This window comes from Lontra canadensis, unplaced genomic scaffold (assembly GCF_010015895.1).
Source record: "Lontra canadensis isolate GAN:19392208 unplaced genomic scaffold, GSC_riverotter_1.0 scaffold86, whole genome shotgun sequence".
Taxonomy (NCBI): Eukaryota; Metazoa; Chordata; class Mammalia; order Carnivora; family Mustelidae; genus Lontra; species Lontra canadensis.
In genome coordinates this window covers 111811-122718 of record NW_022631080.1, presented here as the reverse complement: position 1 = coordinate 122718, position 10908 = coordinate 111811, and the positions used below count along the sequence as shown (strand labels likewise).

Sequence of the window (10908 nt, the reverse complement as noted above, 5' to 3'; positions counted from 1 at the left end):
GGGTTTCATTACATAAGCAAGGCATTTAAGGGAGTAGTTTGGCCACTAGATAAGGAGTGTGATGCACCAAGTAACTTCCGGCTACCACAACGAACCTAGAGGAAAAATTTGAATCGCCTAGCTGAGGATTCCAGGGAACAATTTTCAACTGTCCAGGAAATACCTAAAGCAGTACCCATGGGTGCTTGCTTACCAAGTGGCTAAAAACCAAGGCTTCACAGTACATGCAACTTGCTTGTCTTTCCTACGCTCTGTCATCAAGGATTTTTTTTCATTGAAGAAAATCCACAGAAAAAAGTACAAAGATGGGGTGCCTGGGTGGCTCAGTGGGTTAAAGCCTCTGCCTTCGGCTCAGGTCATGATCCCAGGATCCTGGGATCGAGCCCCGCATCAGGCTCTCTGCTCCGCGGAGGGCCTGCTTCCTCCCCTCTCTCTGCCTGCCTCCCTGCCTGCTTGTGATCTCTCTCTCTGTCAAATGAATAAATTTAAAAAAAATCTTAAAAAAATAAAAATAAAATAAAATAAAAAGTACAAAGATTTAGCTTTCTTTTTCATTAAGGATTACAAGATCTGAGCACTGGGATCCAAATCATCTTTTTAAAGACTCCTTAAAAATCAGTACACTCATGGAAAGATTTAGCATTCTTTTTTTTTTAAAGATTTTATTTATTTATTTGACAGACAGAGATCACAAATTGGCAGAGAGGCAGGCAGAGAGAAAGGAGGAAGCAGGCTCCCCACTGAGCAGAGAGCCCGATGTGGGGCTCGATCCCAGGACCCTGAGATCATGACCTGAGCTGAAGGCAGAGGATTTAACCCACTGAGCCACCCCGGCACCCCAAGATTTAGCATTCTTAAAGAAGGACCTCATCCTACAGAACCAGTGCAGAAAACTTTATTTCTAATTTTAATTCCAAACAAAATTTATAGCAATGGGCTATCTTTCAGAAAGGATCAATCAGATCAAAACCAGTTTCCTTCCAATGAAAACTGTTTTTTACAAAATCCTAAAATGCAAATATAGGTAAACTTAAGAAACCTGAATCAACAGAAAATTATTCAAGAATTCAGATGAAAGATGAAGAACTAACACAACAAACATGAAATCTAGATCAAGGAGAAGCAATAATTAAAAATACGATTAGAAATGACACAGCAGGGGCACCTGGGTGGCTCAGTGGGTTAAAGCCTCTGCCTTTGGCTCAGGTCATGGTCTCAGGGTCCTGGAATTGAGTCCCGCATCGGGTTCTCTGTTCGGCGGAGAGCCTGCTTCCCCCTCTCTCTCTGCCTGCCTCTCTGCCTACTTGTGATCTCTGTCTGTCAAATAAATAAATAAAATATTAAAAAAAAAAGAAATGACACAGCAAATGGGAGAGAAGCAACAAATAGAACATGGTGGGAGGGTTAAAAAAAATAGTACCTACAAAGAAAAACAAAAGTGACACCAGAATTCTCCTGCATTTATGTTAAACTTGAACAGAATTCTGAGTGTGAAATGTAAAAACAGACAAATAGTATTAGAATCAGCTTACTGAAACCTCCGTGTAATAAAATTATATATCTCACATGACCTAAATCTTCTTTCAAAAGTTTACCAAACATTTACAAAAATAAAAAAACCGGAAAACTGCAATTTTTAATGCAATTATACAGGCCACATTTTTCTGACTGTGAAACATTAAATCTAAAAACAAATCAAGCCACCAGAAAGAAAACGAAAAATCTCTTCTAAATAACTTTTGATCAAAAACTGGAATTAAGAATAAAATCAGATTTAGTTCAGGCAAATCCTTAACAAGGGGCATTGGCAAAGATGTTGTTATCGGACACGAAAAATGCTTTCAATTCCCAGAAAACGAAGCAGAGTAAGACAGTACTCTGTGTTTAAAAGAGTTTAAAAGAATGTATCTGGGCACCTGGGTGGCTCAAGAGGTTAAAGCCTCTGCCTTCTGCTCAGGTCATGATCCCAGGGTCCTAGGATGGAGCCCCGCATCGGGCTCTCTGCTCAGCAGGGGAGCCTGCTTCCCCCTCTCTCTCTGCCTGCCTCTGCCTACTTGGGATCTCTGTCAAATAAGTAAATAAAATCTTTTTTAAAAAATAAATAAAAGAATGTATCTGTTGAAAAATTTCTACATGAAATAAACTGTCTACACCTGTAAGAGAACAAGTTGCACAAAGAAATGACACTTCAGACCTCTATGAAATACATTGCCAGCACAGGACGTCTTTGTGCCAACTCAGACAGTGAAAGAGAAATGTGGAAAATCACAGCTCAGCTATTCGCTGAAAGAACATGCTGTATGTAATATACAGCCAGTGTCAAGAATCCTGGTGAGGTAGAGAGCTGCAGGGAAGAGCTGGATCAGAGTTCGAGGTTCCCCGGCTGTCCAGAAGCAGAGCATTCCTTTTCAAAGCTTGTGTAAGCTGAAAGGGCGTAAAGGAAAGGAACAGGCACCATTCATTTACAGGATACATTTTTTGAGCACTCCTGGACCCCCAAAATAACCTCTTTTAGGGTTTGTCTGACACCTTAGGACACATGTGGCTAAGAGATACGTGCACACACACAAGTCAGGACGAAGCACAGATGCTCACACATCTTGATGCCGAGACGCTCAGTGCAGTTCCCAGAGGGGGCCGCTGGGTGGGGCCACTCTCACCGCTTAAAGGATTGGATGCTGCTGAACACCTTTTGTTCTCTGCCTTTTTTTGGTAAAAAATAGTCCTCTTCAGGTTTCTTTTGGTTATCAAAAACACGTATGAATGTAGATCTTTTGTAAAAGCCGATTGGTGTATCACAAAGTTTTGAAAGGTCAGATACCCGTATTCCAAGGCCAGGCTGTATAACTCCTATGGAAAAGTGTTTATACAAGCCCAGCGCTGGAGAAGGTCTGCGAGGATACATACAGGAGTCAAACCCTACAGCTGTCACGTGAGTGGAAAGCTGTTCACCCACGCAACCCGCTGAGAACTCAGGTACTGAGCCCTACAAGTGAGAAGCCATACCAAAATGCATTATGTGATAAAGTCTGTGCAAAAATGCTGCTTATTCATCCATAATCACAAGCGTTCTGGTGGGAAAACCACTATCAATATGAGGTATGTGAATTACAATTTACAACTTCTGGCAATCTCAAAATTCATGCAAGGACACACAGCAGAGAGAAGCCAGCACACTGAACTATCCTGGTCATAGGAACATTGGAGGAAAGTCTTATTGGGTCATATCCATGAACACGCATTTGCAGTCTCCTTCCTGTCACACACACTTAAGAAAACATACAGAAGAAAACCATGACTGGGTGGTTATCTGTAGAAGAACTTCAACTCAACAGAAACTGTTGATCTCCTCAATAAGAAAGCCTGGACGAAGGGGGAAGATGCCAGAGTAGGAGAATCCTAAGCTCATCTCATCCCATGGACACAGTGAAGCGAACAGATATGTCCATGCCCCCAACTCTGAAAATGGCCTGAAGACTGGCAGACTGTCTCAAGAAAACTGGAAGGCAGAGAGATGCAGCTGGGAACCAAATCCCAGGTAAGACTAACCACAGACAGGAGAAACGCTGCAAGCCCACAGAAACAGGAAGATGAGATCCCACACTGGGCACCCCTTGCACTGGGGACCCACACTGGGAAGACAAGTCTGCTTGCTTTGAAAACCTGTTGGGTTTAATTTGGGGAGCTTTGAACACCAGTGGGCTCCCTCCTAGGAGAACAGGAAGACAAATAGGAAATGGAGACCCTGCCCTTCAAGAGTCTGAATAAATAACTCCACCCAAGACACAGCATATATGCTGTGGGCTGAAACTGTCTCGGGGTACTTGTGAAGGTTTAGTGACTCATCTTAGAATATGTGATAGAGGGGCAGGGATCTTCAGATGTCCCCAGGGAGAAAAAAGCTGGTGGACACCAATTCTCCTCCACTTCCCCGGCCTAGAGAGCTCTCCCATCTGTCTTTCTAGCAACACATGCCTTGCCCCAGGATTCCCCTGCAGACTCACTCCATCCAACCCACCTGCCAGAGTGATTGTTCCCACCGCCCAGAGCAGCTCCTGCCTTGCTGCACCCCACAGGCAGTGTCACTCCAAAGTGACTCCTGCCCTGGGGGGACGTGGGGATAACCCTACACCTAAGTCTCAGCAACATTGTCTCTTAGCTGGTTGCACAGGAAGCAAACCCTGATCTTGGGTGCACCTGCAGTTACGGCCCAGAGGCTAGTTACAGGCATCTTGGTTGACTGTCAGTCCTGGCCACCAACGAGCTCACAGTGGCCTCAGACCTCTCAATAGTTCAGGGATCAAACCATGCCCTGTGTACCCACAGCAGGCAAAGGAGCTCATTGCAGCTGGCTCAGCTAAAGATAACCCATGGCTTGGCTCCAACACTAGTGTTGATGTAGCCCACAGAGTGAATACCCCTTGGAGCACCTAAATCTGGTGACCGAGAGGGAGGGGGTGGCAGGACTGTGCTACAGGGTGCCACAGGACTTCCACTACATGAGGCCACTACTTTCAAGAAACCAACACAGAAACTAAGACAAAATAGAGAGAGGAATCTCTACAAAATAAAAGAACAAGACAAAATCAGAGTGGAACACCTAAATGGAATGGAGATAATCGATATGCTCAATAAAGTTCAGAGTTATGGTCATCAAGATACTCAGTGGACTTGAGAAAAGGGTAGGAGACTTCAGTGAGAACTTCAACTAGGAGATAGAAAGTATAAAAAAGACCCAGAGATGAAGAATTCAATAAATGAAATAAAAAATACACTGAAAAGAATTAATAGCAAATTAGAGGATGCAGAAAAAGAGATCAGCAATCTGGAAGACCAAGTAATGGAAATCAACCAAGCTAAAGAGCAAATGGGAAAAGAAGAATAAAAAATGGCAATAGGTTAAATGAACTCAGCAACATCAAGCATATAACATTTGTATTATAGAGGTCCCAGAAAGAGGAGAGAGAAGAGGACAGAAAACTTATTTGAAGAAAAAATAGCCGAAAAGTTTACTAATCTCTGGGGAAGGAAAAGCACAACCAGATCAAAGAGGCAGGGAGAGCCCTCAACAACATCAATCCAAGGAGATTCACACCAAGACACATAATAATTAAAGTGGCAAAAAATAATGATAAAGATAGAACTTTACAAGTAGAAAGAGAAAATGAAAATTCAGTTACATACAGGGGAAATCCCATAAGGCTATAAGCTGATATTTCAGCAAAAACTTTGCAGGCCAGAAGGGAGTCACAGGATATATTCAAAGTGTTGAAAGGAAAATACCTATAACCAAGAATACTTTTCCCAGCAAGGTTATCACTCCCAATTGAAAGAGAGATAAAAAATTTCCCAGACCAAAAAAAAAAAAAAAAAAAAAGAGTTGAAGGAGTTTATCTCCACTAGTCCAGCCTTACAAGAAATATTAAAGGAAATTCTTTAAGTGGAACGAAGAGTCCATAACAAGAAGAGAATTGTGAAAGGAAAGAATTTCACAGATAAAAGCAAAGATACAGTAAAAGTAGTAGATTAATCACTTATAAAACTAATGTGGAGGATAAACTACCAAAATAGCAAAATCAGTGTTAACTACAAAACCTGGTCAAGGAATACACAAAAGAAAAAGATATAAAATATGATACCATCTACATAAAATGAGGAGAGGGGTCTAAAAATGTAGTGTTTTTAGAACATGTTCAAATGTGACTGTCAACTTAATACAGGGTATTATACATATAAGATATTATATGACCCTAGTGGTAACCACAATCAAACTCCTGCAATACATACAAAAGAAGAGAAATGAATCTAAACATAGCAATACAGAGAGCTATCAAACTACAAGGGAAGAGAGCAAGAGGAAAAAAAAAACTAGCAGAAAAGAACTATAAAAACAACCAGAAATGGGCACCTGGCTGGCTCAGTTAGTACAGCATATGACTCTGGATCTTGGGGTCATGAGTTCAAGCCCAACACTGGGTGTGGAGCTCACACACACACACACACACACCCCTCAGAAAAATAATTAACAAAATGGCAATAAGGAAAACCTATCAATAATTATTTTTTAAGTCTACATTTATTTTTTTGAGACACAAAGAGAGCAAGTGAGTTGGTGGAGGGGAGGCAGAGTAAGAGGGAGAGAGAGAATCTCAAGCAGACACAACTCCTGACACAGGGCTCAATCTCATGACCATGAAATCATGACCTGAGCTGAAACCAAGAGCTGGGTGCTTAACTGAGCCACCCAGGCACCCCAACAATTACTTTAAATGTAAATGGACTAAATACTCCAATAAAAAAACCGAACATATAAAAAGAATTCATATACATATTGGTTACAAGAGGTTACAAGAGACTTACCACATACCTAAGGACACATAGACTGAAAGTGCAAGGTTAGAAAAATGTGTACCATACAAATGGAAGTGAAAAAAATAGTAAGGGTAAAAATACTTCAGATATTAAAAAGGGGGGTACTTTAAAACAAGGACTAGGCATGACTGGGTGTCTCAGTCACTTAAGCAGTGAACTCTTGCTTTCAGCTCAGGTCATGATTTCGGGGTTGTGAGATCAAGGCCTTGTTGGGCTCCATGTTCAGTGGGGAGTCTGCTTCAGGATCCTCTCTCTCCCTCTGCTCCTACCCTCACTTATGCTCTCTCTAAAATGAATTATCTTTTGTTTTATAAAAGATTATATTTATTTATTTGATAGAGTGAGAGAGAGTATAAGTGGAGACAGTACAAGTAGAGGGAGCAACAGGCAGAGGGAGAGGGAGCTGAACAGGGAGCCTGACATAGGGCTCCATCCCAGGACCCCAGGATCATAACCTGAGCCAAAAACAGATCCTTAACCAACTGAGCCATCCAGGCACCCCTAAAATAAATAATCGTTTTCAAAAATAAAACAAAGACTAGAACAGAAAAAAATAAGGGCATTATGTAATGGTAGAAATATTAATCCATATGCCCAACACAGGACCACCTATATACATAAAGCAACTTTTAATAGACTAAAAGGAGGAAGTGAAATTTATCGAGTAACACTAGGGGACTTTAATACGCCACTTACATCAATGGATAGATCATCCCAACAGAACTTCAAGTCAGTACCTTTGAATGACACATTAAACCAGATGGATCGAACAGATACAGATATTCCATCCCCAAACACCAGAATACACATTTTTTTTTCAAGAGCACACAGAATATTCTTCAATGTGGATCATGTTAGGACACAAAACAAAACTCAGAAACCTGCAATTATATCAAGCATCTTTTGTAACCACACCAGTCTTAAACTAGTAATCAATTATAGAACAATCAATTTCTACAGTATGAAACTAGAAATCCAATCTGGAGAAAATGGAAACACATGCAAGCTGAACAATAGGCTGCTCAACCACAAGTGGGCAAAATATGAAATCAAAAAGAAAATTTAAAAAAAATACATGAAGACAAATGATAATGAAAACACAACTGTCCAGTGGGGAGGAGTCAAGATGGCGGAGGAGTAGGCTGAGATGACATCAGGTAGCAGGAGTTCAGCTAGATAGTTATCAAACCATTCCGGACACCTACAAACTCAACAAGAGATCAAAGAGAAGAAGAGCAGCAATTCTAGAAACAGAAAATCAACCACTTTCGGAGAGGTAGGACGTGTGGAGAAGTGAATCTGAAGTGACTGGAAGATAGACTGTGGGGGGAGGGGCCGGCTCCCAGCAAGCAGTGGAGCAACAGAGCACAATATTTGAACTTTTAAAGGTCTGCTCCATGGATGCATGGGTGGCTCAGTGGGTTGAAGCCTCTGCCTTCAGCTTGGGTCATGATCCTGTGATCTGGGATTGGGCCCAGCATTGGGCTCTCTGCTCAGTGGGGAGCCTGCCTTCTCCTCTCTCTCTGCCTGCCTCTATGCCTACTTGTGTTCTCTGTCTGTCAAATAAGTGGATGGAATCTTTAGAAAAAAAAAAAGTCTGATCCACTGAGGGGCTCACTCCAGAGGCTAAGCGGAGGTGGAGCCCTTGCGGGGACAGTATGGTCTCAGGTCCCGCAGGGTCACAGAAGGATTGGGGGTATCTGAGTGTCGCAGAGCTCGCAGGTATCAGAGTGGGGAAGCCAGCTACAGAGACGGAGCTGAGGAGTGAGCCCTCAGCTTGGGGTTTCCTTAAACTGTGATCCACAGTACAGATCCTGCTCTTTGAGCAGGGCCCCACAAGTGGCAGATCCGGGGAGGCCTACCTTCCTCCTCTGGAGGCAGGAATCTGCTTGGTTTGGAGACTCCAAGTTGTGCCAGAGACAGAAAAGCTCGGTCACAGGCCAGGTGAGCTCAGAGCATGGCCGGAGGCCAGGGAGATGGGAGTGATTGAGTGCTTTTCTCTGAGCACACACTGAGGAGGGGGGCCCTGATCTCTCAGTTCCTCTGGGCCAGAGATTGGGAGGTCACCATTTTCATTCATGTCCTCCAGAACTTTATGGAAAACATTCAGGGAACAAAAGCTCCCAAGAGCAGATCCGAGCAGATTACTTAGCTTGGCCCCTGGCAAGGGCAGCGCAATTCCACCTTGGGCAAAGACATTTGAGAATCACTATAACAGGCCCCTCCCCCAGACGATCAGCAAGAACATCCAGCCAAGACCAAACTCACTGATCAAGAACAGTGGAATTCCAGAGGAGGGGAAAGCAAAGCATGGAAATCATGGTTTTCTCCCCATGATTCTTTAGTCTTGCAAACTTACTTAAATTCTTTTAATTTTATTTTTCTCTTATTCTGATTTTTTTTAACTTTCCTCTTTCCTCTTTTAACATATTTAAACTAGTTTATCTTAACAATACCTTTCTGAAAAAATACTTTTAAACTTTCATTATTATACTTATATTTTATCTTTCATTGTATCTAACTTTATTTTTTATATACATATAGGGTTTTTTCTTCTAAAAAAATTTTGGGATACAATTTCTTCTAATACATCAAAGTATACTCTAAATCTAGCACAGCGCTTTGTTCTAGTCTCCATCCTAAGCAAATTCTCTCCACTTTCTTTTTCTTTCTTTTTCTACCAACTTACCAATTCCTTTTTTAGAGTATTTTTAAAATTTTCATCTTTACAGTCATATTTCATCCCTTCTTCGTGTTTACCCTTATTGTTGTGTGTGTGTGTATATATATATATATATATATATATATGTTTTTCTTTCTTTAAAATTTTGGGAAGTAGTTTCCTCTAAGAGACCAAAATACTCCCAAAATCAAGTGGGTGGCTATGTTCTATTCACCAGTCTGATATATATATATATATATATATATATATATATATATATATATATTTGTTTAATTTTTTTAAATTAAAAAACAATTTTTTTCTACCCCCTTTCTTCCCCCCTGATTTGGGGTCTCTTCTGATTTGGTTAGCACACAGTTTTCTGGGGTCTTTGCCACCCTTTTAGTATTTTATTCTCTCCTTCATATATTCTTATCTGGATAAAATGACAAGGCGGAAAAACTCACCACAAAAAAAAGAACAAGAGGCAGTACTGAAGGCTAGGGACCTAATCAATATGGACATTGGTAATATGTCATATCTAGAGTTCAGAATCATGATTCTCAAGGTGCTAGCTGGGCTTGAAAAATTCATGGAAGATATTAGAGAAACCCTATCTGGGGAAATAAAAGCCCTTTCTGGGGGAATAAAAGAATGAAAATCTAACTGAGCTGAAATCAAAAAAGCTATCAATGAGGTACAATAAAAAATGGAGACTCTTACTGCTCAGATAAATGAGGCAGAAGAGAGAAATAATGATATAGAAGACCAAATGATAGAGAATAAAGAAGCTGAGCAAAAGAGAGACAAACAACTACTAGACCACAAGGGGAGAATTCAAGAGATAAGTGATACCAAAAGATGAAACAACATTAGAATAATTGGGATTCCAAAAGAAGAAGAAAGAGAGAGGGCAGCAGAAGGTATATTGCAGCGAATTATTGTAGAGAATTTCCCTAATATGGCAAAGGGAACAAGCATCAAAATCCAGGAGGCAGAGACCCCCCCCACACACAAAATCAATACAAATAGGTCCACACCGTTATCTAATTGTAAAGCTTACAAGTCTTAATGAAAAAGAGAAAATCCTGAGAGCAGCTTGGGACAAGAAGTCTACAACATACAATGGTAAAAATATTAGATTGGCAGAACACTGATCCAGAGACCTGGCAGGCCAGAAAGAACTGGCATGATATATTCAGAGCACTAAATGAGAAAAACACGCAGCCAAGAATACTCTATCCAGCTAGGCTCTCATTGAAAATAGAAGGAGAGATAAAAAGCTTCCAGGACAAACAAAAACTAAAAGAATTTGCAAACACCAAACTACCCCTACCGGAAATATTGTAAAGGATCCTCTAAGCAAAGAGAGAGCCTAAAATTAGTAGACCAGAAAGGAACAGAGACAATATACAATAACAATCACCTTACAGGCAATACAATAGCACTAAATTCATAGCTTTCAAAAGTTACCCTGAGGGGCACCTGGGTGGCTCAGTGGTTAAAGCCTCTGCCTTCGGCTCAGGTCATGATCCCAGGGTCCTGGGATCAAGCCCCGCATCCGGCTCTCTTCGGGGAGTCTGCTTCCTCCTCTCTCTCTGCCTGCCTCTCTGCCTGCTTGTGATCTCTGTCAAATAAATAAATAAAACCTTTAAAAAAAAAGTTACCCTGAAAGTAAATGGCTAAATGCCCCAATCAAAAGACACACGGTATCAGAATGGATAAAAAAAAAAAAAAACCATCAATATGCTGCATACAAGAAACTCATTTTAGACCCAAAGACACATCTGGATTTAAAGTGAGGGGGTGGAAAACAATTTACCATGCTAATGGACATCAGAAGAAAGCTGGGGTGGCAATCTTTATATCAGATC

At 41.1% G+C, this 10908-nt stretch overlaps 1 protein-coding gene across 1 annotated transcript in view; it reads right to left on the bottom strand.

Annotated features, from left to right (window-relative positions):
* Positions 1 to 2362: 2362 nt before the first annotated feature.
* LOC116882648 (transmembrane protein 138-like) overlaps positions 2363 to 10908 on the bottom strand; it is a 32832-nt gene continuing 24286 nt past the window's right edge. Inside the window, 1 exon segment of the mRNA XM_032883170.1 lies at positions 2363 to 2424. Within this exon segment, the coding sequence (XP_032739061.1) occupies positions 2363 to 2424 (62 nt within the window).